Source organism: Cupressus sempervirens, chromosome 4 (assembly GCF_028749045.1).
Source record: "Cupressus sempervirens isolate cs-2001-9-10 chromosome 4, ASM2874904v1, whole genome shotgun sequence".
NCBI lineage: Eukaryota > Viridiplantae > Streptophyta > Pinopsida > Cupressales > Cupressaceae > Cupressus > Cupressus sempervirens.
The window spans coordinates 146,980,368-147,008,351 of NC_143121.1; the positions used below are offsets into that span (position 1 = coordinate 146,980,368).

At 37.7% G+C, this 27,984-nt stretch overlaps 1 protein-coding gene across 1 annotated transcript; it reads right to left on the reverse strand.

The window, feature by feature from the left end:
* Window positions 1–396: 396 nt before the first annotated feature.
* Window positions 397–27,984, reverse strand: LOC149560387 (WAT1-related protein At5g40240-like). Its single transcript, XM_089824668.1, has 7 exons — window positions 27,407–27,984; window positions 26,660–26,722; window positions 2,005–2,121; window positions 1,378–1,627; window positions 1,135–1,293; window positions 897–1,048; window positions 397–767 (listed from the first exon to the last, which is right to left on the reverse strand). The coding sequence occupies exons 1-7, from the start codon at window positions 27,586–27,588 to the stop codon at window positions 584–586; spliced, it is 1,107 nt and encodes a 368-aa protein (XP_089680794.1). The 5' UTR covers window positions 27,589–27,984; the 3' UTR covers window positions 397–583.

The following is a 27,984-nucleotide window of genomic DNA, read 5'->3' on the forward strand; positions in this document are numbered from 1 at the left end:
TAAAGACTGACAAAGTACTACTCTGATCAGAGTGGGCAAATTACCAGCCATTCAAAAGACAAATTTAAAAAACTCTAGGGGCCAGAATATGCAATCAAAAAGATTGCTGAAATAGTCAGCAATCTACTGGGACCGATGCGGCAAACAGAAACTGTTTATGCGTCCAACGAATTTAAAGAATATTGACAAAAGCTTATATCTTCTGTTTCTGGATTTGACTCTCTATGTTTTTTTAACATTAACATTTGGGATTACACTCCGCAATTGTCATGTTAGAGAAGGATAATAAAGAAAGAAAGATGATGGAACGCACAGTGCTCTGAAACGCTGAAGCTAAGAAAACATAATAGAATCCAGAAACAGGAGATATTAGAAATGGAAGATATTAGAAATAGATTGTGGAAATATGATATTATTAATTGACAAAAACTTACCAGTGAGCAAAGCCATGTGCATAGCTTCAACTTTACCAAGAAATTTAAAATGGATCTATAAACATTTACAGTTCTCCTAGTTATTCTTGCCCACAACTTCAAATTAATCAATACCGTGCAGAATATCAGTCAATTTGTTTGCTTCTGAATTACGAGCCTGTGTGACTGTGTTCCCCCAGTAGCTGTTTATATTCAGAAGGATCATTATCAATTAAATTGGACTCACACTTTACAGGGCCTTTGCTTGACAATTCATCAGAATCATCAGTATCCTTTGATTGCCCCCAAATCACAGCATAGAATCCCAACACAATGAAAAACGCTCCCACCACACTGCAATTGCAACATAGCAACACCAAGTATCAAATTAAGCTCTCGTCAGTACCCTTCCTAGTCTTCTAGCAGCCCTCTGCTAGTCAATAACTAAATGTTAGCTAATCTATGGAATTCTCGAAACCGAACCTTCCATAATGTAGCTTGTCACCAAGAAAAATGGCTGATGCAACAGCTGCAATTACTATCCCAACTGGCTTGAACATTGATACAAATAGAGGTCCTTTCTTGGAGTTGCACCAAGTTTGCATAGTGTAAGTAAACCCTGTACCAATAATTGCCTACAACAGAAGGATCATTAAAGGCAAATGAGTGTTTCTTGTTGTAACTACAAAACCTGAGAACTTTGAAGAGTTACTATTCTTACTGAATATGAAATGCTTGTAACATCAATGTTCCATTTAAGACCCCAAACAGCTAATTTATGCTCAGCAAGAGATGTGAAAATAGCTGACTGCATCGCAGCCATCGTGGTGGTGAAAGCTGTAATTGACAATTCAGCTGGATATCTTTTCAAAGTTTCCACCTGAATAGACAATTGTTTTGTAAATTTTTTGTCAGTAAAAAGCTTGAACAAAGATTCGTCGTAGGCTAATTTTAAAATAACTACCTGCATGATGTTCCAAATTGACCATGAGATTGAGGCCCCTGCAAGGAAAAACGATCCTATGATCCAATCTTTGACTGATGTTGCTCTCAGGGCAACATGGGGACTTTCATGTAAGTCATGGTTCTGAGAGCAAAATCTTCTTACGACAGGGCCTTTATACAGCGTGACAACCATTGCTCCCCCAACTGAAATGAGAGTACCCAGAACTTTTAACTGGCTACTTGAACTTCTCATATTCACTTTCTCCACCCTGAACTCATATGACAAGAAAAATTACACAGAATGCGGGCATAGTGCTAGGTAGAGATAAACATCCCGTAAGGAGCTCTAACAAGTGATAATATCGTAATGCGTAGAGCTTCAACCCTCTGCTGAACAAGCTAAGTAAGATGGTGGGATTTTTTGTGGTAGAGGGACTTATTTTTCTGTGAGTAGGTTGCAATGATGCAGTCAATATAAAATTAGACAAGCAAAGCAGCGCTGATAATTTGAAAAGTGGAAAACAATTGCAAACATTTGTCCAAGAAAGAGTGTCATTCTAGAAGTATGGAATCCCAAACCTGCTCTTAAGGGGAAAAAAAGTATACAAAGTTATGAGTAATTTAACATGCTGACTGAATTATATACCTGAAAAGAAGAGATAACACAAAGGTAAATGCAGGGATCAAGTTCCCCATTGCAGTAGCTAGTGTTGGGGAAGTATAACTTACACCTGTGAAGACACAATTCTGCATAACAGAAATCCTGCCAATCCAGACAAACTTCGGAAAATGAGAACTTATAAATTACTACGGCTAAGCATAAAAAAATATGCAGACAAGACATTTTGAGCAACTCTAATTGCTCGATTGAGTATTGATGCAGGTGGTCTTCTTTTTATAGCAGCAATGAACGGCGCTGCATAAAATAAGTAGATTTTTACTATTTTATTTAGTACAGACCATACCATGCACAATAGTCATTACTAACCTATGTTACTAGAAACAAGAAACGAGAAACGTAACCGCAACGTAAACATGACGAGAAACGAAAATTTGAAAGGTTGTGTAAAAGAAACGTATTTTTTTTTAATATATATATATAACCAAACTAATTTATTTCTTATAAATTAATTCTTAATTCTATCTGAAATTGTATTAATAAATTACTAATTCAATTGAAAAAAAAAACTAATACTTGACTGTTACTAAAAGTAATTCTCTAGATTTTATAAAATCTTCAAAACTTTATAAAGAAATTTGATTAATAACACTCTATGTTTCCAAATATTAACAAAACTAAAACTACTACTTCGTTAACAAGACTGAAACTGTTGCTTCATTAACAAGACTAAAACTAAAAGTAAAACTGCTGCCTGTTACATTCCCTATGCACCCTATAAAATATATTATTTTAATGAGTTTTTATATTTATAACCTTATTCCCAGACAGCACAGAAATTATTAATATTTTTTAACCTTATTCCGACACAGCACAGAAACGGCCGTTGCATGACGCAAAACCGGTTTCGCACATCGCAACATGAAACGGGGCTTCCCCGTCATGTTTCTGGCAACTATGTTACTAACTGGAATCAAATGTAGCTATACTCGTGTCACATGACACTATAATGGCTCAAAATATTTGAAGTCTATACCAAGTTTATTCAAAAGAAATTGTGAGATAATACCAAGTTGGCTGGTTACCATCCAAGGTACATATTTTCTCTCTTCTTTTGCTCTAGTTTTCACCTCTTTCACTCATATTCAACCTCTTTTTCTGCCTTCAGAATGGTTTCACTCATCCCCCATTAAATTATCATTGAAGCCATTGGTTCATTGTTCGGCAATTATTTAGTACTGGAAACAGAGGTTTTCTTATTTTCATTTTTACTGACAAACTAAAATCTAAGATAAAGATAATTTCATGCAATTATTTCTCAACAGATTTGTTGTTTTCTGCATCTAATTTGATGAATATATTAAAGACCAAGGAGCATGGACTTGCCGTAATGTGATGCTTTTGTCAAATGATATATAGTTTGACCATGTTTTGCTAATTTTTTTTATCCATCCAGGTCGATATTGATACTGAGTTTGGCTTACAGAACTTTTGATGTACTGAGAGACTACATATGAAATAGAGGGAAAGGTCTAGCATTTATGATAAACTAGATGATCACTAGACCACCATCAATTCAAACCAAGTCCAAGGTCTGCACCATACTAAAACTAAGGCACATCCTTAGCTACTACAAGGATATGACTTTTGATTTTGTGAAAATAAAGCCCAAGTTTAAGGTACCCTTTAAGGCTGAGCACCCTGAGCAATTGTGTGTTACCCCAAATTGTGTCCTTAGTGTGACCATCAGGTAACTTCTTATAGTAGGCACATGGATCAGATCCCCACCGAATAAAGTTATTTTCAGTCATGAATCGACCGAACTTGATGTACCACTGCCTCGGACCTTGCTTGAGACCATACAAGCTCTTCCTCAATCTGCAATATAAGTTTTTCCTTTCCATGTTTAATGAATTCCTCGGGCTGCATCAAGTAGATTTCTTCATTCAAGTCACCGTGGAGGAATGCCGTTTTGACCTCCAGTTGTTCAAGATCATGAACAACAACTAAACCAAGAATAGCCCGAATTGTAATCATCTTGAGCACGGGTGAGAAGATTTCATTCAAATCTATGCCCTTTTGCTGATCGAAACCTTTAACAACCAGCCTGGCTTTGTAACGCTTCTGACTTTTGCCTTCATCTTTCAACCGATAAATCCATCGATTTTTGAGTGCTTCCCGATTTGGTGGCAAAGGAACCAAATCTCAAGTTTTATTTTGCAATAGAGAATCAATCTCTTCCTGCATCGCTGTCTCCCATTTGTGAGAATCCGATGCTTTGCAAGCTTCTTTAAAGCTTGTGGTTTCAACTTGGTCTGAAAGCAATAGTTCTGGCTCTGCTTCTTCAGAATACAAGAGTTCATAATCAGAGAATCTGGCAGGAAGCCTTCTCTATCTGGTAGATTTTCTCACTCCTTGGATATTATCCCCATTTTGTATATCCAGATTTCCACTGTTATTATTTGCCTGAGAATTTTTTTTGCAATTCACAAGGACTGCCCCTTGGGAGAGTGCGATTACTCTTTTGAGTTTTGTTTTGATTTATGCTGATATTTTCAACAGTCTCTATATTGGGATTAGAATGAATATTACCAGCATTCCTATGACTGTTGTCCATATGAGAATTCTGTGAATTAAAATGCTCACTGCCATACTCTGTGACTATGCCTTGGTAAATATTTGGAGTCACAGCGCCTTGTGTAAGAAATTGTTCCTGCCGTGAGGGCTAGAGTCTTCAACGCGGGTCTGAGGGATGTTAGGCCCCTGCGAGTGAGATTCCCATGTGAAGTCTGTTTTAGAGCCGTGTGGGCTGTTTCTGCCATTTAGGCAATTTTCAACATTGAGTCCAGTCACCAAATGTGGCATGCTGCAGTGGTGGGATTTCCTTATGTAATCATTCTGACTTGTGGGTGGACTTGGTCCGGCGTGAGAGATCGGACCATGCCCATGGTCCACTGAGGGTGGCTGATGCCATTTTCCATATATGTAATTACTTTGAACATGTTCTGCGGTGCATTGACCAGATGTGCCAAAGTTGCCTGTGGAGAGATCTTGGTAATTGCCGTGAGCCAGAGGAATACCATGTTCTGTAATTTCTTGAACAATGGAATAATGCGATGTGTCCTTAGAGTGCCCGCAAGCTTCACCACTATTCTGTGTTGATAGTTTCGAATTGGCTACGTGAATAATTTGGACTGTCAACCTCCATATTATCACGTTCTGTTTCAATTGGTTTTGTGCCTCCATGCTTAAATTATCTCTGTTCTGTTTTGGATTTGATTCTGAAGAATTACCACTATCACTGTTATTAACAAAACTGTTATACTGATTTCCAAACTCATCACTGTGGTTCCACATACTTGTAGAAGATGAGGATAGAGGTGCAGGAGCTAAAACTGAGGTGGGAGATAAGATATTTGAAGAAATAGTATTCTGATTTCTACCAGCATTAAATATTATTATCAAAAATAGAGAAAGGGGGCATATTCACATAACAGTTTTTCTTCCTTATGTAATGCTAGAAATACTTTTCCATTGAAGACTACATCTCTGCTCCGAATTATCTTCTTTTCAATTGGATCCCAAATTCTGAAACCGAATTGATCTTCTCCATAACCCACAAAGATTCCTCTTTTTGATTTTGTATCAAGCTTCGTTCTTTTCTCCTTTGGAACATGTGCATAAGCTTCACAACCAAACACTCGGATGTGAAAATATGAGATTCGCTTTCCCAACCACTCTTCCTCCGGTATGCCAAAAATCCAACCGAGAAGTACTTTGATTGATTAAGTAAACTGCTGTATTACATGCCTCTGCCCAAAACTCCTTGCCTAAACTGGCATTAGAGAGCATACAACGAGCTTTCTCAAAGACTGCTCCATTTTCTTGCGAGGTGAATTGAAACAATCTCGATTCTACAGATGCCATTATCTGCACAAAAAGAATTAAACTCCAATGAACAAAACTCTCCAACATTATCCATTTGCAAGCACTTATATTTTGTGAGCACTCTGATTCTCAACTAAAGCCTTAAAAACTTTAAACTTGCTGAAAACATCAGATTTCTTATGTAACATGTAAATCCATACCTTTCTTGTGCAATCATCAAGGAAAGTGAGAAAATAGTTTGCTCCTCCAACTAACCTCGGTGGGTCCAAACACATCGGAATAGACTAAGGCCAAGGGAGTGCCTTTCTTTTCACGCTTGGTCCTCAAGAAGCTGACCCACTTCTGTTTTCGATAAAGACAGTGCTGACAAAATTGTAAGTCAACTGATTTCAGCCCCAATAATTGCTCCCTTTTATGCATAACAGCAAGGCCCTTTTTACTCATGTGGATCAAGCCTTTGATGCCACAATTCTGAATTACTATCTACAACTGTTATGGCAGCCCCCACTTCACCGACATTTTCTACAATATAAAAACTCCCAACCTTGTCTCTTTTTGCAACTAACATGGATCCTGTTGTGGGCTTTTCACACCATCGCCCCATTGCAAATGGGGGGCCCCCTTTTGTCTCTTGGTCTTGTCCTTTTGGCTTTAGTTCTTGGTAGTATTGGGCTCAATCTTCTAAAGTTCCCTCTTTCAAATGAGAACTGGTAAAATTGGCCAGATGTGGAAAGTGTTGTCCATGTGGCTTTGAGAATGGAAATTATTTGCTTCTTTGAGAATTGAATGTCTTGACTTACTATTTTTAGAAAGTCTATTTTTAGTAAGTCTATTTTTAGTAAATTTCACTACCTCTCAGATTGGCCTTATTTTGACTTTGGGACAACTTGCTATTTTTAGAAAGTCTATTTTTAATAAATTTCACTGCCTCTCAGATTGGCCTTATTTTGACTTTGGGACAACTTAATATTTTTAGAAAGTCTATTTTTAGTAAATTCCACTGCCTCTCAAATTGGCCTTATTGTGACTTTGGGACAACTTACTATTTTCAGAAAGTCTATTTTTAGTAAGTCTATTTTTAGTAAATTTCACTGCCTCTCAGATTGGCCTCATTTTGACTTTGGGACAACTTACTATTTTTAGAATGTCTATTTTTGGCAGGTCTATTTCTGCAACAAGTGAGCTATGGTTGATAAAGAGCCAAAAGGGTACATGTGTCTATATCCAAAAGAATGAGCAAGCACGACAGTCAATCAAAAAAAAAAGGGTTAAGTCTGGAATCACCCATGAAATATCCAAAAGTAGAAAGGCATGAAAATAATAGGAAAAATAGTTGTCGCGGAATTCTTCCATCGTGGACAAAATCCAAGATCACTCAAAAAATCCAACCTTGGAGAAAAATGGTTGTTGCGGAATTCTTCCATCATGGACAAAATCCACGATCACTCAAAAAATCTTGCCTTGGAGAAAAATGTTTGTTGCGGAATTCTTCCATCATGAACAAAATCCATGATCTCTCAAAAAATCCAGCCTAGAAGAAAAATGGTTGTTGCGGAATTCTTCCATCATGGACAAAATCCACGATCTCTCAAAAAATCCAGCCTTGGAGAAAAATGGTTGTTGCGGAATTCTTCCATCATGGACAAAATCCACAATCTCTCAAAAAGTCCTACCTTGGAGAAAAATGGTTGTTGCGAAATTCTTCCATCATGGACAAAATCCACGATCACTCAAAACATCCCACCTTGGAGAAAAATGGTTGTTGCGGAATTCTTCCATCATGGAGAAAATCCATGACCACTCAAAATTTCCATAAGCAAGAGAATTAGAAATCATGGAAGCAAAAATGGCTAAGTGTTGGAAATTTCTCCTTCATGGAAGCAAAAATGGCTAAGTGTTGGAGATTTGTCCTTCATAGAAGCAAAAATGGCGAAGTGTTAGAAATTCCTCCTTCATGGAAGAAAAAATGCTAGTGTTGGAAGTTTCTCCTTCATGGAAGAAAAATTGGCTAAGTGTTGGCAATTCCTCCTTCATGGAAGAATAAATGGCTAATTGTTGGAAACTTTCTCCTTCATGGAAAAATGAAAAAGGATTAAGTGCTGGAAATTTCTCCTCCAGATCTTGAATTTCAACCTCTTCAAGTGTGTACCCAAGACTGGAAAAATGATTGATGATGATTAAAAAAGGGGGAATTCTTCAAAATGTAAGAAAAGGCATAATAGTGAATTGAAAGCATTTGAAGAAAAAGGAGGAGAAAGCTCTAGTTCTAGAAATTCAAAAAAGACGCTCAAATCCAAAATTCTAGTACCAAGATCAAAGTACTAAGTGATCCAGTCCCAGACATTCAAGGTTCAAAGATCAAAGTTCAAATCCAAAAATCCAAGAACATGGCGAAGGAAGTTCAATATGAAGAAATTCTAGAGTAACATAATCATTAGCAAGGGATTCCAATCCATTTTAGGGAGATAAATTTCCAAGCAAGTACATGGAAGACGAGAATGTTCGAAGAGAGATTTTCAGAAAAGTCAGTCAAAGTTGGATCTTAGTTAAAATGATGCAATTGGAAAAGACTCGAGCTTACATGGCCTCCATCATCATTTCATGTCATCCAATTATCTTTGATGAAGAACTGAGGTCTCCAAGTCAAACTTCTATGCATTCAGAGAATGGAATCAAGAATAATTTATTCAAGGAATACTGAGCATTTATTAAGTAATGGACATGCATGGTGGATATTTATTGCACCCCACTCCTTCCTAAACGAGCATGCATAGTGGGCATTTATTACCCACTACAATAATGGATTCCTTGTTGCATTAATGTAGATTCCTTTCCTTTGCCCTAACCCTAATTAGGGCTAATGTGGCACAATCTTGGCCATCGGTTATTGTGATCATCCGGGCCACCTATTGTAATTGAGGACCTATATAAAGGCCTCATTCTAATTTATAAAGGGGAGATTTTTATGAGATTGTTGCTATGAGTTACTGAGATAATAAAGTTTTCATTGGAGTTTGGTGAATACTTGACGTGTCTTAGTGCTTGCTTGTTCTCTTAAATTTCTTCAATTAGATTAAGTTTAGCCTAGTTAATGTGTGGTGATTGCAATGAAGAATACAATGGTGTATTCATGAATTCCTTTGGTTCATACTTTTGACGTTTTAGTGATTCTAACTCGTCGTGCAAAGTTAGCCTGAACCCCTTTCATGCATATGCTTAACTTCTATCATTCGTATACATTGTTCTTTATGATGGCGTATGCGGTGATATGAAAATCTTTGGCATGACCCTTGAAGATTGCACCAGTTCACACTTAGTTGTAGTATAACTTGGCGAAGCAGAATTCGGTAAATTGAGGAATTTTTCCACTAGAGTACTATTTGTTGTTATCACTACCCTTAGGATTAGAATAGAGTTCCTGAACCCTATCCTATTTAATTTCTGAATATTTTGTGAAAATTCCAAAAAGTACTTCATTGCAAAACTTTAAGTTAGCTCCCACATCTAGTATGGCTTGAAATGAATCTAAATAAACACGTAAAGCCCCTTGTGATCATCAGCAAATCACATCAACCACCGATCTTATCCACAGTCAAGACCTGGCATTAAAGGAACCTTGAAGTCGTTGTATGATCTTCTAGCAATCTTAGCATACACAAGACTTTATTCAAGAGAGGATAAGATATTTCGGTATTTTGTTCTACTGTTTGGTGAGTCATAAAACACACATCAACAGATCCCTTTGTGGCTTTCCACGAATTGGTTAGAGAAGTGAGAAAACCTTGTGCATATAGCTAACTTATGGAAATCAAATTTCTCTTTAGTTGTGGCACATGATGCACATCTTTTAATAGCCATTTAACAACTCCTTTCAAAGACAATAAAATGTCTCCTTTGCCTACTATTTCACATGCCTTATTATCACCTAAATATACTTCACCGAACTTACCTTCTTGATAATTCGAGAAGTATTCCGCACATGGAGAGGCATGAAATGACACACCGGAATCCAAAACCCAAGAGGCTGAAGTAGTCTCAATTGTAGATAAGATTAATACACCATCATCTTTGTCATAGACTATATTGGCTTCACTTTCCCGCACTCATTCTTGTGCTCTTTTATAACCTCTACAATCTTTCTTCACATGGCCATTTTTGCCACAAAACCAACAATCTCCTCCTTTCCTTTCCTTTGACTTTGAGCGCCTAGCCGATTTTGATCTTCTATGATGATTGGTTCTCCCCCTATTGTTTCTTCTTCCTCTAGTTTCGGTGTTGACCATCGTCAAGGCTTCACCAAATGAGGATTCCTTGTTGCTTCTTCTCATATCCTCACTAAGTAGAGTGGCCACTACTTCATCATAGACTAGCTTGCTCTTTGAGGAGTTTGAAGTACTAACTGTTGTAACTACAGGATCCCAGCTATCAAGTAAGGAACACAATAAGATGATAGCTTAAGATTCGTTATCTTGAGTCATGCCAACCGAGGTTGCTTGACATAATGTTCAAATCATTTATATGATTTGACATCGCAGTCCCTTCCATCATTTTCAGCTTGTAGAGCTTCTTCGTAATAAATATTTTATTTGCAACCGATGTTGTTTCATACACACTTTGAAGTTTATCCCAAACTTCCTTGGTGGTTGCTTCGTTCGATACATTGAACAAAACAATCTGTGATAATGAAAGAAAGATTGTCGCCATCATCTTCTCATCAATCTTTTCCCAGTCTTCATCCTTCATTGCAGCTGGTTTCTTCGTTTTTCCTCCAATTGCAATTGTCAAGTCTTGCTTGACTAGCAATGAATGCATCTGAATTTCCACAAACTGAAATTTTGTCCTGAGAATTTCTGCACTCCAAATCTTCCATAATTCCAGATTTTCAAACATCGTAATCGATCCCAACGACTACGCCAAGCTCTGATACCAATTGTGAAGTTCGCTAAAAGTGCAAAGTGAAAGAACAAAACAACAAGAAAGAAGAAAAACATAAACACACAAATTTATTGTGGTTCACCACAAATTGTGGCTACGTCTACACTGTAGGGAAGATCTCTTATTAATGTCAAAGTCTGGTTTTTAAATCACAGCTGTAGCTTCAGCTCTTCGAATACAATATGATATAATAAGCCTACAATAACAAATATATAGTCTCGAAAGAAATGAAGAGACAAAACAAATTGGAGGGAAACCATAATTAAAACATAAGTCTATTGGGCTTCACATAGATACCCAACACTTAGTAGCCACCTTGCTTTGTCACATGAACTTAGCACTACAACCATTATCAAGCAAAGGTGGATTCCAGTTCAATCCATTCACATCCTCTCTAATACTTGCTTATCTCCATAAAGAATAATAAAATATCTACTCACCATAGACCACCTGAGAGTTTTCCATTTATACATGTAACCCACACGGGCATCTGAAATCTGTAACCAAATTGTACCTGCGGTTGTAGCTCAAAAATGAAACATGATATTTCACTGGCATGCGTTGTTTCTATAATTGAGTTGCCAGGTGGCTATGGACAACCAACCACATCAGAATGATACAGTGTTTTCTAGGGCATTTTGTCTTTTTTACCTTCGTACGCAAGATAAATTTGGAGAAATCATTTATTTTAAAAAGAAGAAACAAGTAGCATTGTTTTTGCCATGATTTATGCAAATGATATTGACAATTGCATCCACTTGTCCTTAGAAAGATGCAAGTGGGCACAATAAGCATTGCAACCATAATAATGCCGTAGACTACAAATACAATAAGGTTCAATCATTCAAAACAATCCAATGAGTTTGGGCACTGTTTAGCAGTTGGAAAGGCAAAATTACACAAATTCAACTCATTCGATTTTCTTTTCATAAATCTCTCCTTCAGTCAAATTAGTGATAGGTAGTCAGTTCTCTCATCTGCTGGAACGTAGGCAGAGAAACAAGGTAAATCACATCAAAGATTAAGATCTATTGTTGCTATTACAGACTGAAAGACCACTGTGCTGAAGCCTGTTGGCTTTACATGCAAGGACACAACCATACATTTTAATAAATCAACTCATGCTTGATAATTCCAAAGAAGACGCAAGGCATATGATTGATCCTCATAAGAATGAAAAGTATATTCTCAATACTTGGACTATCTGGTCATCATATTCTTATATAGATGCCTGGTGCTTGCACAGACTTCAGTCATATTTTTCTCTAAATCAGATTTCTCAAATTTTGCAACAGCATAAAGACGACAATACCCACAATGAGATTTCAAGATACTACTCATTCATTCCCTTCATCTCCCATCAGCTAGATTTTACATTTTCTGTTTTGGTGACTAAAAAGGCCAAATACATGCCTTTCTATTATGTGGACGGACTGAACTATGTTTTACACAAACTATCATCAGCATGTACATAATTCTGCAATTTAATTGTAATCCACCCCCAAATGGCAAAAAGAACTAATTGGGGCCACTACTTGTATTCAAGTGACCTTGGCATAGTAATGCAGGAGCGTCCCCCCTGCCTATGTCAGAATGGGAGCATCAACTTCTAGAAGGGAGTTTAAAAAATGAAAGTTTTCAAGGAGTGTGATGCACTCATGGGAAGACAATTCCCAAAGGAGATGTCTAGCTTCGCAGCTAGATTATCCACAGCAGAAATGCCCAAACTAACTAACAAGCAATAAACATCAAAGGAAGAAATATCATTGGATTATCGTTGAGTTGGCCTACAAAAGCAGATATTACGTCAACATTATTAATATACAACTACAATCAAGACATATATTCACAATTAATTATCCCTTGAAATTAGGATACTTCAACAAAACCTAGTTATTCCAATTGCTCCTACCGAATCTCTTCTTATCCTTCTCTTTTCTAACCCCCTAGCACTACTCAAACAAGAAATGCTACCCTACTTATATGTAAGATCGCCAGGCACAAGTCAGCTTATCTGATCATTAATTTCCAAGACAAAGGAAACATATTACAAACAGATATGTCTAGAGCCAAATTCATAAGAACAACCACAAATAGACACATTGTGTCATGCAAATATACAAGAGGGTCGATCAAACATATTACAACATAAAAAGATGTGTTGTCAAGCATTGCATGTCTCAAGATCTTCAGCAGCTTCCTCAAAATCATCTTAAGTCTCAGGGTTCTCCTAGCACCAGCCAAAACATTTGGGATCTTAGTCCTTATCTCATTTCTAAAATCCTCCATCTTTTGCTCTGGTCTCCTAGGGTTCATCATTCTAGATGATATGTTTTCAAAGTATGTCAATCATCAATTCCTCAGGTTTGACAATCTGGCCATAAGTGCTGTTTGCCCTAGTTCGATCCGACCATCTGCCAACACCAACAAGCTGCCTCAAGCAACTAGGTCTGTTTGATAACCAAAAAACTATCAATTTGTCAACCAGCTAATCCTCCTTGTGCAACCCTTCACAATTGCGGGTCAGATTCAATCTTGGGTCACCCCATCACCAGGTTCACAAATGTGATCTCCAGTCTTCCAAGCAACCAGTCCTTCTCTACCCACCTTGCACTATCCTTCGGTTGACATTGATCAGAACTTCAACTTCTTCCACTCTACAACAACAAAGCCTGCAAGTCAAAGCCACCGGATTCCAAGTGTTTGTTTTTCTCTGATGTAGAATTGTTCTCTGAAACCACTTGATGCAGCCAAGGTAAGAGAATATCCAAAGGAGATGTCCAACCTTGCAGCTGATTATCCACAGTGGAAATGCCCAAACAAACTAACATGAGGTGAACATCAAAGGAAGAAATATCACTTCAATATCATCAAGTTGGCCCGCAAAAGAAGATATTACATCACCATTGTCAATATACAACTGCAATCAAGACAAATATATTCACAGCTTAATCCTTCTCTTTTCTAACCCCCTAGCACTACTCGAACAAGAACTACTACCCTACTTATATACAAAACCGCCAGTCACAAGTCGACTTATCCGATCATTAATTTTCAAGACAAATGAAACATATTACAAATAGAAAGTTCTAGACCCGAATTCATAAGGACAACCAGAAATAGATACATTGTGCCATATGAACATACAAGAGGGTTGATCAAACATATTACAACATAGAACAATGCATCACTAAGCATCACATGTAGTGAATCTTCATCACAAGCCGCAACTCGCCACACCCTCACTGTTAGAATAGGAAAGTCAGTATAGGACTGGACCAGTCTTAACTTCATCTAGAAACATCGGAACAAGGTGTATAGATAGACATAGGATCTCCATGATGCCTAGACCACACCATATGGACCACATAAGAAAACGTGCCAACTAGAGGGACTGCTACCTAAAACAATAGGAAAATTGTCAAGACAAACAATAAACAGATAAATTGTTTTTGGGCGATGCAAGATTGTCAAAGACCCAAGGATGCTCCTGCATTGGAACGGAATCTCAGAATGGTTCTAAACTTAGCAACCAACAGTTTGCAATTGATGATTTTGTGTGCTTTTTTAGCCAAGCATAGCATTTTCTTGGGGAGAGATTTGGGTTTGAGGAGGGATTTTTGCAACAAGGCAGAGGAGGGTGTAGTTTTTATTTGAGGATTAAATAACTCATCTTTGTTGCAGGTGAAGGGAGGTATTTGTGGCAGGGAATAGCCTTGAGAAGTGTGTTTTGATTTCAGGAGAGAGTAGATTTTGTATGCTGTGGGTTATAGAGCTGGAGATGTTGACAGTGATTTTGAAAAGTATGTGTTCGTGCTGTTGTAAATTAGTTTATTTTCAGTTTTGAATGTATCCTCAGCCTTAGAGGACGCAACTGACGTATTATAAGTTGAGAGATTTGTTGCATTGATTTATTGGTGAATATTCTATGAACATTTCATGAGTTCTTTGTGCAGAATTTAAATCTGTTTCATTGTTTAATGTGGCATGTGATTCAGTTGTATAAGTTTGTGTGATAGAGGGTTTTGTGTGTATCAAGCTAGAAGATTCTCAGTCTGCAGGCTGATTGGCAAGAGGGAGGATGTTTGCACTAGGATTGAGCTTGTGGGTATTGTGAAAATGTATGCAAGCAGAGACCCATGAAGTTCGGATGGCAGATGAGTTAGAACTGGAGGTAGAAATCCTCCTAATGCTGTCCATGGTGAAGATTTAGAGCCTTGTGAAGGCAAGCTAAATAATTAAAAGAGGACATTAGAAGAGGTTTTGCTCCAAAAAGAGAACCTGAGAGTGAAGAGGATCCAGCTACAAAACACATAGGTGATGCAAATGGTGAAGAAGATGAAGGCAGCAACAGAAGTTGTCAATGATCCTTTGTTTAAGGCATTGCCAAAAGCAAGAAAGAGAACAAAAATTAATGCTCCTACATTCAGTGGGAATTTTAATCTAGAAGAATAATGACTTGATAAACGAAATAGAAGAGTACAAGTTCGAGGAAGTTGAAGATCGTGACAAATTTTTGAGGAAGTTGAAGATCATGACAAAGTGAGATTCATAAAGACCAAATTGAAATTGAAGGGACATGCCTCTATTCAATAGAAAGAGGTGTAGCTTGAAAAAGGAAGAAGAGGTAAAGACAAGATTACTAAATGCAATAGGATGTTGGAGAAAACTAAAAGAATTTATTCCAGTTGATTACTTGTTAATAAGATGCAAAGTCTCGAACAAGGAGGAATACCGGTGAAGGAATATACAAAAGAGTTCCGTAGGATTTTGATCTGGACCAGTCGTTCAAGGGCCAGAAAAGAGAAGTTATCCCGTGATACTAATGAAGAGGAAGATTCCTAGTGAACAAAGAGAGGACCCAAGAGAGAAATAGGGTCTATAAATGATTAAGAGTTCAACACTAGAGACATTTTCTTTCTAATATGGGTGTCTAATGCAGAAGCATCCTGCCTGCCTATGCAAAAAAGAAAGCATCCAGAAGCAGAAAGGAGTTTCAGAAAAGGTTCTCAAATTAGTAAAGAAGATTGGGGTCAATTAATGTGAAGAGGTTTCCACAATCTGTCATATTATTGAGATGCATTTCTAGATTTGATTGTGTGCCAATTTTTGCCTCAACATTTTGAATCACACTCAGTGATCCATCATCAGGATGAGAATAGCAGGAGCAAAAAAAAAATCCAGAAAGTTTCTTTCCCTGTTGAGTATAGCATTTTATCAGGAGAGATTTCAGTGTGAATCTGTGAGGAGGGATTTTCACAAGGAGGCAGAGCATGGTTTAGTTTTTCTTTAAAGATTGGATTACTCATATTTGTTGCAGGTGAATAGAGGTATTTGCAGCAGAAAATTGGCTGGAAATGTGTAGTATGATATTTTATTTTTTTTTGTTTTTGTTTTTTTAAACTGCAGATTGTTCTTATGTGTTCTTGCTGTTGTAGATTAGTTTATTTTCAATTTTGAATGTGTATTCATCAGCCTTAGAGGCTTTAATGGACACATTCGCAGTTGAGGAGTTTGTTGTACTGATCTATCAGTGAATGAGGTATCAACATTTCACGAGTCCTTTGTGTAGATTTTAAATCTGTTTAATTGTTCAATGTGGCATTTGATTGAGCTGTGAAAGTTTGTGTGAACGAGGATTTTGTGTGCATACCCTATTACATCACATAGTATTAACTGTTATATTATACTGACCTTCTTGACCACTCGTAGTGATAAGACCATCCTTGAATTTTACAGATTTTAACTTTGTTTCCCAACTTTTCGTGACTGCAATATATGACATGATACTCTCATTGGATTTGCTAAAGCTTCAGACTATACCGATTCAATTGCCACACATTTAAGAGCTAATACCTTTTTGGATTTCCCCTCCCTTTAGTCATTTTTTCCCCGTTTTTCTGATGTTTTATTCAACTTGAGTGCTATTTAACTTGAGTGCTATTTGCATCCACCAACAACTATTCTATGACATTGCATGATATCACAGATTCACAACTTGGAAAAACCATTTTCAGCCCCAATATATAGGCATGGTCTGATCTGTTTTTGTTAAGAGTTTTAGGTTACTCTACAACACTCCTAGGATCAAATGAAAGACCAAAATAACTTCCACAAAAGATTGGCAAGACAATTGCATGAAGATACAAGAATGCTATTATTGATAATGGACTTGATTGACATCGAATGAATTGATTTGAAATGTACATAATAAGCCTCCTTATATAGGAGAGGCGATAAGAAACAATGATAAGGAGAAGATAAGCTATCACCCACATAAGGTGGAATCACATGTCCACGAAAGGTGGATCATCCTCCATTATGCAATGAAGTATGTGCGATGATGAGGATAATAATGTGATAAGTACACTAAAGGTGGAATGAGATAACTATGACCACCTAGAGTGGAATTCTTCTACACCATGTGTTTAATTGAGATGCAAACTCCCAAGTGTCTCAATCACAAGCTACTACGCAATGCATTATCCTAAGTAAGCTTAAGTAAGTGTAATTAGTGAATATTTAATTACACCAACACCCCCCTTAAGTGCAACTTAGGGGAATGCACTTAAACTCACAATGCAAGATGGGTCCCGGCTACTAGGCCATTTTAGGTACCTATAACGAAGAAGCTCCAATGTAGATGAAAAATACCTGCAAGCAAAATATAATCCAATGCCTACAAGAAACATGTCTCCCGTTAGGAAGAGATATCAAATGATGAAGAAGCCACTCCATGTAAGAAGTGAGGAAGGAGGAAGGTCTCCATGTATGCATCTCTGAAAACTGAATAGGTGTCTACAAGCTCAAAGATTTTGTCACACCATCAAGCTGACCTATGAGATGTGAAAAATCAAGAGAACATGAAGAGTTGGAAAATCCAATCTCCAAAAAAGGTGAAGAAGTATCTAAAAGAAAAATCTCCTCAGATGTATTAACGAAATCTGCATTATGAGACTCATTTGAAAGAGCATCCAGAAATTCATCCCACACTACAAGATCTGAAGCATAAAGATCATCCTACTGAATAGTAGAGCTCATGTCTGAAGAAGCATGAGGTGGAGGAGTAGGAAGTTCAACACTTGTCTCAAGAACAAAATGATTCAAGTGTCCAATGTTCTCCTCACATGAATTATTCACCCTTGATAAAGGGTTAGGTACATCATGAATATCATCATCATTACCAACAAAATGTCCAAAAGAACACAAGTGTGATGTATGATCAACAACTCCCATAGCTATGACATCTCTAGTCTCCATGTCGTGAACTCAACAATTTTACCTTGTGCCCCATGAGTAATTTGTTAAATGGAAAGGATATTAGTGGTCAAGGATGGTACACAAAGAACATCATTAAATGTACTCTGTCCCATAGGAATAGAACCTTTCCCACAAACCTTCATGTATGTATTATTACCCATCAATATAGGTGAAGAACTACAAGACTCAATAGAAGAAAACATATCCATAGAAGATGCCATATGATATGATGCACCTAAATCAAGAAGCCATTTACCTTGCTCAGGATGTGTGGAAACAATGAGTGCTTGTCATTTGCCTCTAGACGATGATGTAGATGTAGCAGCTGCCTGATATTGAGAAGAAGGAGAAGACACTGATGAAAGCAACTAGATATTGTTCTTTTGAAGAATGTGAGTGAGCTCATCAATCTTCTTATGGAAACATTTATGCTCATCATGTCTTAACTTTTTGGAATAAGCACATTTATCTCTCTTTCTTCTAGATGATTCCTCTCTTGAAAAGGACTTGGATTCAATATTATGTTGTAAAGGAGAGTCGTCACCTTTTTCATGTTGCTTAGGATCCTTGTGTTGTTTGTTTCCCTTTCCTTTGGGAGCCTTTGGAGAGGAGTCATTTGCAACCAATGTCTGATGCTTTAAAGGCTTCAATTGACCCATGTGTGCTAACTTTGTTTGTTCCCTTGTGAGTTGAGCTGCAAATTCATCAACAAAAGGCATTTTGTATGCACTACCAAGAGCATCCATAGTAGCATAGAATGTGGAAACAAAGATTGAATATTCAAGACCTAGCTTGGAAAGAATAGATAATATCAATTGCTCATCATCTTTAGTAATGCCACAATTAGAAAGCTCTAATCTAATGGAATTGAACTTAGAGAAAAAGTCTTGAATATTGTCAAAATCACATGGACTTAGACCTATAAGCTCATTCTCCAATTTGAATTTTCTTATTCTATTAGGTTTACCAAAGATTCTTTCCAATGTAGTCCAAGTATCATGAGGATGTGTGCAAGATGCAATATGATATAGTAAATCATGAGAGATGGTAGATCTAAGAGAGCCAAGTGCTTTATCCCTTCTATCAAACCATTTCCTTCTTTCTGCAACACCTGTAGCTGGTTCTAGATCTTGTCCAAGAATCATTCTAAGCAATTCAATACTCATCAGCTGATTAGAAATTGCTTGTTTCCATTCATAATAGTTATATGGAGTGAGTAATGGAACTTTTGAAAAATCCATAATGAAATCAAATGATGACTGAAATCAACTAATAACTCCTTCAAATTACTGATTCAATTAAGAATATTGAAATCCAAGTATTCACCAAGTGCAAATATAGCCAAAAAAGACCTATTTCTGAAAGTGATATGCCCACTCCAAATCACTAAAATCGGATTACAGATTTGGAAAGTAGAGGAAAAATCATGCACTTTAAAAAAAAATTGCACCTGAAAATGTTACCGGATGTGCCCAAATAGAGCCTTGAAAGTTGCAAAAAATGGGATTTGCGATTTTCAGAAAAATTTGGAGACAAAGATCCAAAATCACCTGCACCACTATGTAGATTGTGAAATTCTACCCCAAAACAAAAAAAATTCTCGGAAAGAGGAGTCTGTATGAGGGAGATATCACTGTTTGAAAATCCGTATTAGGGAGATCGCTATTTGAAAATTGCCTCTGAAATTATTTTTCCTGAATCGCTGCCACCACACCCTCAAAAAACAAATGGCTCTAGATTTGGCCTCAGATGTCCAATTTGGATGAAACAAAATTCGATTTAGGGGTTTTTGGACCTCCTCTATATTATGTCAACCTCTGATTTGCACCAACAAGCTCCAATTTTCACCTGCAATAGAAGGTCACAAAATAGGACTCCCAAAATCTCCTCCAGATTATGATTGTTAGATTGTGGTGATTGATCAGGAAAGTACTGTACATACTTCATAAATAGTGGGGTTCAGGGCATCGCCCCGAAAAGAAAAAAAATTTGAGCAGTAGCCGACATGGTAGCCGACATATTATGGCCGACATATGGCCGACATGTTATAACCCTAAAGCGGTTTAATACTTGTATAAAAGGGCTTAGGGTTGGGTATTTTTCATAATGTTGTGATACGAAATTGGTTCTTGCGGCGGTATTGAGCTGTAAAAGATTACGAATTGTAATCAGGTTGTAATCACTGGATTGTAATAAGATCGAACTTGTTGTTTGGTGGACGTAGCCCAGGGATTGGGTGAACCACGTTAAATCTTGGTGCCTTATGTTCATTTTTGTGTGTTCTATTATTTTCTGTTATTGGTTATATTTGCATGTAGTTTTTATTTCTGTTCGTGGTTTATCCTAACAAGTGGTATCAGAGCAAGGTTGTCTTTTAGTTATCCTCTGCAGGAAAGTCTCACGGTTAAGTGGGAGTCTCATAGTTGAGTGGGAGCGATGGCAGATGAGGGTAAGTTGAGGGTTGACAGGTTTAATGGGCAGAACTTCCAGTTATGGAAGATGCAAATGGAAGACTATTTATATCAGAAGGATTTATGGAAGCCGTTGGAAGGAAAAGTCAAGAATCAAGGAACTATGTCAAAGGCTGAATGGGATCTTTTGGATAGAAAGGCACTCGGAAGCATTCGGTTATGCTTGGCACCATCGGTGGCATTTAATATTACAAAAGCAAAGACGACAGAAGATTTGATGAAAACCCTAGCAACATTGTATGAAAAGCCCTCCGCTTCAAACAAGGTATTTCTCATGAAGCGTTTATTTAATATGAAAATGGCAGAAGGTGGATCTGTTGCAGATCATTTAAATGAGTTTAATACTATTACTAGTCAATTATCTTCTGTGGGTATCAATTTTGATGAAGAAATTAAGGCTCTCTTGATTTTGTGTTCTTTGCCTAAAAGCTGGAATGGCTTGGTAATGGCGGTGAGTAATTCTGTTCCTGGATCTAGTACCCTAAAATATGATGATATGATCGGTGTTATTTTAAGTGAGGAAACTCGTAGAAAATCCTCAGGTAGATCTACATCAGGAAGTGCTTTAAATGCACAAAGCAGGGGCAGAACGACTGAAAGAGGAAGTAACTCTGGAAATCGTGGGAAATCAAGAGGAAAGTCAAAAGGGAGGAGGTCTCAATCGAGAGGACCAAATGATTGCTGGTACTGTGGGAAGCCAGGGCACAAAAAGAAAGATTGCTGGAATCGAAAGAAAAATGAAAGAGATAAATCAGATGGAGACAAGGAGGCAAATGTGGTAAGTAACAAATCCGAAGAGGATGTTTTGCTTCTGTCTTTAGAGAGTGTTGATGATTCATGGGTTTTAGATTCTGGTGCTTCATTTCATGCTACACCTCATAGAGGTTATTTCATTGATTATGTCCAAGGGGATTTTGGGCTTGTTTATTTGGGAGATAATGAACCCTGTCAGATTGTTGGAAAGGGAAAAATTAAGATTAAGTTGCAGAATAGGAATCATTGGCTACTACATGAGGTAAGACATGTTCCAAAACTAAGTAGAAATTTAATTTCAGCAAGGCAACTCGGTGATGAGGGTTGTGTAGTTACTTTTAATAATAAAAATTGGAAGGTTTCAAAAGGTTCCCTTGTAGTAGCAAAAGGTGTGAAAGTAGGCACCTTATATCTTTGTACAGGTCATATTGTTCCTTCTACTTTGATTGTTTCAGAGAAAAATGAATGTTCAGGAACAATTACTGCAGTTGAGCAGAGAGAACAAATAGCTGTTGTAGATTCTGATACAGCGTTGTGGCACAATAGACTTGGGCACATGAGTGAGAAAGGTATGAAAGTACTTCATTCAAGGAAAGTTTTACCAGGTCTAAAATGTGTGAATATGGATTTCTGTGAAAGTTGTGTGTATGGAAAACAAAAGAGAGTGAGTTTTGTAAAGACAGGGAAGGAAAACAAAAAGGAGAAATTAGAGCTTGTGCATACAGATGTATGGGGACCAACCCAGGTATCTTCCCTTGGTGGCTCTCATTATTATGTTACATTTATTGATGACGCAACTAGAAAAGTATGGGTTTATTTCCTTAGACAGAAATCTGATGTATTTCAAACTTTTAAGAAATGGAAATGCTTGGTTGAAAATGAGACTGGTAAGAAATTAAAATGTAAAGTACTGAGTTTTCTGGATTAGATTGTGTTTGTATGAAATAAACAAACACAATCTAATCCAGAAAACTCAGTACTTTACAAATGGATTGTGGAAATCTGTTACTGTTAAATTAAAATGTCTCAGATCTGATAATGGTGGTGAGTATTGCAGTCATGAATTTGAAGATTATTGCTCCACTAATGGTATTCGTAGACAAAAAACTGTTCCAAGGACTCCACAGGAAAATGGAGTGGCTGAACGCATGAACAGGACTACAATGGAGCGCGCAAGGAGCATGAGGTTGCATGCTGGGTTGCCCTTACACATGTGGGCGGAGGCTGTCAATACTGCAGTATATTTGATTAATAGAGGTCCCTCTACTCCTTTGGGTTGTGGTATTCCAGAGGAAGCATGGACTGGTAAGAAGGTGAGTTATTCTTTTCTCAAGACCTTCGGTTGTGAAGCTTTTGCTCATATAGACTCTGAAAATAGAACCAAGCTAGAAGCTAAATCAAAGAAATGTGTCTTTGTTGGATATGGCATTAATGAATTTGGTTATAGGCTTTGGGATTTTGAAAATCTTAAAATTATTAGAAGTCGGGATGTCATATTCAATGAGAAAGTGTTGTACAAAGATCTGTTGCAGCAACATGAGAAGAAAGAAGATGATTATGTAGTGCTGGATGATACTCCAAAAGCTGATGTTCCAGCCATTCCTCATGACATGCAACAACTGCAACAACAAATACCAAACACACCAGTGAATGTTAGACGGTCAACAAGGCAAATTAGACCTCCACAAAGGTTTTCTCCCTCTTTGTATTCTATTTTACTTACTGATGCTGGTGAACCTGAAAGTTATGATGAAGCTGTGCAGGTGGATACTAAGATTCAGTGGGAGTCTGCAATGAAAGATGAAATGGACTCTTTGCTGAAAAATAAGACATGGGATTTGTGCAAGTTGCCTGCAGGTAAAAAGGCTTTACAGAATAAATGGGTTTACAAGTTGAAAGAAGAGGAAGGAGGTAAGAAAAGATTTAAGGCCAAGTTAGTTGTAAAAAGATTTGCACAGAAAAAGGGAATTGATTTTAATGAGATATTTTCTCCTGTTGTTAAAATGACTTCTATTCGTACTGTTTTAAGTCTTGTGGCTACTGAAGATTTGCATTTAGAGCAGATGGATGTTAAAACAGCCTTTCTTCATGGTGATTTGGATGAAGAAATATATATGGCTCAGCCACAGGGTTTTGAGGTCAAAGGTAAGGAGAAGTTAGTGTGCAAATTGAAGAAAAGTTTATATGGCTTGAAGCAAGCACCTCGGCAATGGTATCTGAAATTTGACAGTTTTATGCATGAGCATGGATATAATAGGTGTCATTCAGATTACTGTGTTTATTTTAAGAGGTTGGATGATGATAGCTACATTATTTTATGTTTATATGTTGATGATATGCTTGTAGCTGGGTCTAACATGGATCATATTAAGGGGCTGAAACGCCAATTAGCACATGCATTTGCTATGAAGGATTTGGGGGCAGCAAAACAAATCCTTGGTATGAAGATTTGCAGAGATAGGAAGAACAGAACATTGACGCTATCTCAAGCTGATTATGTTGAGAAGGTGTTGCAACGTTTCTCTATGAAGAATGCTAAAACTGTCAGCACACCTTTACCCAGTCATTTGAAATTGACTAAGGAAATGTGTCCCAAGACACAAGAAGAGGAGGATAAGATGTCCAAGGTACCCTATGCTTCAGCTGTAGGAAGCTTGATGTATGCTATGGTATGCACTAGGCCAGATATTGCACATGCAGTGGGAGTCGTTAGCAGGTATATGAGTCATCCAGGATTTGAGCATTGGAATGCTGTCAAGTGGGTTCTCAGATATTTGAGAGGAACATCCAATAAGTGTTTACACTTTGGGGGCTCTACTACTGATTTACAGGGCTATGTTGACTCAGATTTGGCTGGGGATATTGATACCAAGCGGAGTACTACAGGTTATGTCTTTACTGTTGGTGGGGCAGCCGTGAGCTGGGTTTCTAGGTTACAGAAGATTAATGCTCTCTCCACTACAGAGGCAGAGTATGTTGCTGCTACAGAGGCAGCCAAGGAGATGATATGGCTTCAGTTCTTCTTGGAAGAATTGGGACATCCTCAGAAAGATAATTATTTGTTCACAGATAGTCAGAGTGCCATTCATCTTGCTAAGAATTCAGCTCTGCATTCTAAGACCAAACACATACAGTTGCAGTACCATTTCATTCGGTCAGTTTTGGAGGATGGACAGTTAAAGCTGGAGAAGATACATACCAATGACAATCCAGCAGATATGTTGACAAAGGTTGTAACAAGGGAGAAGCTGAACTCCTCTTCAGCTTCGGTTGGTCTTTTAGACTGAACATGAATAAAAGAACAGTAGAGTCCAGGATGGTTTGATCCAGTGGTTTATCCTAAAAATGATGTCCAAATTGCCAAATGTTGCACCAACAATGAGTCAAGCCAAGATTGCACTTCTTGAGTAGAAGTCTTCACACCATGAGAGCTCTGATACCATATTAGAGTTTTAGGTGACTCTACAACACCCCCAGGATCAAATGAAAGACCAAGATAACTTCCACAAGAGATTGGCAAGACAATTGCATGAAGATGCAAGAATGCTATTATTGCTAATGGACTTTATTGACATCCTATGGATTGATTTGAAATGTACATAATAGGCCTCCTTATATAGGAGAGGCGATAAGAGACAATGATAAGGAGAAAATAAGCTATCACCCACACAAGGTGGAATCACATGTCCACGAAAGTTGGATCATCCTCCATTATGCAATGAAGTATGTACAATGATGAGGATGATAATGTGATAAGTACACTAAAGGTGGAATGAGATAACAACTATGACCACCTAGAGTGGAATTCTCCTACACCATGTGTTTAATTGAGGTGCAAACTCTCAAGTGTCTCAATCACAAACTACTATGCAATGCATTATCCTAAGTAAACTTAAGTAAGTGTAATTAGTGAATATTTAATTACACCAACAGTTTTGATGCATTGATGCGGAGGATTCCAGACGAATACGCTTGCTCCTACTCAGTGGTGCATGTCATTTAAAAAATATATAACAGTTAATCTTGGGATTTAAATGCTTTGCTCATATTCTGCAAAGTTGCAAAATGATCTTGACACTTTGGTTTGGCTCGACTATTTTCACCAAGCAATGAGATTATGTCCTAATCTGTGGAGGAAGGTAGATCTTCTTCCTGTAAGAAAATTATCATTTCAATAAGGTACACTTAGGGTATACCAAAAAATTGGTCAACACTGAAATAATGACAATGGTTGTGAGCTGATTTCAGAAACTGGAGGGACGAGAATTTTTTATGGAATCGATGCTCGCTTAAGTCTGAAAATCTGCCTATGATTAGGGAGGTATTGTTGAGATTGTTGACTTGGTGGTCAGTACCTTCTTGAAGATTCCTGTCATGGATCAGGTTAAATCTGGCATTTGTATTGGGCACTAACAGTTTGAGCTTTTGGTGCAATGGCAAATGCTTCCAACAAGTGGTATCACAGCCTTGGGTCAAGGATTCGAGTCTCCCTTCAGTAGATGCTGAAGGCTCAGTCGATGTTGATGGGGCATTGTTGAAATTGTTGACTTGGTGGTCAGCATCTCCTTGGAGATTCATGTCGTGGACCAGGTTAAATATGGCATTTGTATCGGGCACTTACAGTTTGAACTTTTGGTGCAATGGCAAATGCTTCCAACAGGTATCCCACAATGGGGGATTAGGCTAAAGCCTAAAACTTTCACAGCAGGGTGAGTTCCATAGAAGATACAAGAAAACAGTACGAAGAAAATAAGGATTTCATCTTCGATTTAATGACTGCCTAATTTCAACCCTTAAGTGTCAATTGGGAGCATTGAGCAGGACCAAAAATTTCCAGAAAACACTTTTCTGAATCTTCTCTATGTTCTCTGCAGAGCTACTTTTGTAGCTTTCCATCAATGGGCCCAAAGGCAATTTAGGAGCCTAGGTTTGAGCTTGTTTCAGACATCATCCAGCTACCAAAAAAATACACCTAATTCTAATTGAAAATTGGGAATCACCACAGTGCTTGTAACAACTATAGCTCATAGGCTACCAGCAAGGGGTTTTAGTATGCCCAAATAGGTGTGATTTTCAGCAACATGTTTTTATGCAAATTGATCGTTACCACTGCCAGGCAAATTCCAATTCAGCAGCCAAAAACTAATAAAGTGAATTTTCAAGACAAAAGGAACGGACCATTTTTTCCCAAAGTCTTAGGTGCAAGAGTGTGTACGGCTAAAATTTGCAGCATCAGCTCAGAATTATAGAGAGTTTTCTTGCCAATTGGATCCGTTGTGTATTGGACTGTAAGTAGGGCGTAAAGGTACAACATTCATGTGTAATGGAATCAAATATAAATAACTCTATAAACCTTGGAATGAAGGCATACTTACCCACATAAAGCAAGCAAAAAAAATCTTCCAAGCATAGAACGCGTGAGAGGTGGCCGCTTTCCCCTGCAGTCCAACCCACCATCTGAAATCAGTATCCAAGTAATTGCTGCATTGGTGACTAGACATTATTGCAAAATAGTTTGAGGGTTTTACAGAGTGTTTTTTCACTGGCATGGAAAACCAGACACATTATAATGACTACACCTTGCGTTTTTAAAGAAACTCCCAAATATTCTATTGGAAGGCCAGTACAAAGAAATCCACAACAACAACAACAAGAAATATAAAATATAAATAGATTTTGAAGAGCCTAAAAAATCACTCTTCACAAAACAAGGATGATAGTCAATTGGTTCAGACATTCCATTAGTTATCTTCACAGAATATTCGATCGTTTAACGCCCGTACTAGTTACAGAGCTTTTCATCAACAAAAACTTTGAATTTTTTCTTCCTCGTCCATGCCACAAACCGATAACCCAAAGCAGTCCCACGACAAATTATAAAGTGTTGAACATGAAGAGATTTTAGTCCACAGATGGTTTCGAAAACTTTTTTCGAGGCTATACAAGCTAACCCAATAAATTGGCATACATGAGCTAATACCTTAAAATGTAGTCTCCAATTTCACCATAGCTTACGCAAAATGTTAGATTTCAATAGGATAAAATTGTAACTGGGCGCAATAGTTACGCAACCAAGGCATTGCTTTGATTTGCCCAAACGGGTATATATAATTTGTATGTACCTGTCAACGAAAAATGCAAGTGGGCATAATATGATTGCAGCTAAGGCATTGCTGTAGACTACAAATACAAAATGGTTCAATCCTTCCGAGAAAGCAGCTTTGCTCAATGTTGTCAGCCCCACGTCCAAACATTCCAGTGAGATCATCACTGCAAAAGGCAAGAATTTCTGCGAGGAACTCATTTTGTTTTCTTTTCTCACCCCCTCCCTTGTATCCAATTAACAAACTACTCATGGTGTTGAGCTCGTATAAAACATTTAATTCATTTGCTTTTCTGCAGGACTGGCGTTGAATATGAGGCTGAGTCGCAACAAAGTTACTGACACATTTTCGCCCTTTTAGCCCAGATATCAAATCTAACAACTAGCCATGGCGTTGGCCGTTGGGTTTGTAGAAAACACTTAATTCATTTGCTTTCCTGCAGGCCCCAGGCCTTGCGTTGAACATGAGGCTGAAGTGTTTAAATTCTACGGACACACTTTAGTCAAGATTGTATTAAATTCTATTGCCGATATGGCGAAGTGTTTCGGACCATTCACCACATAGGTAATCTATCCACTGTACGTGAGGCAAGTATT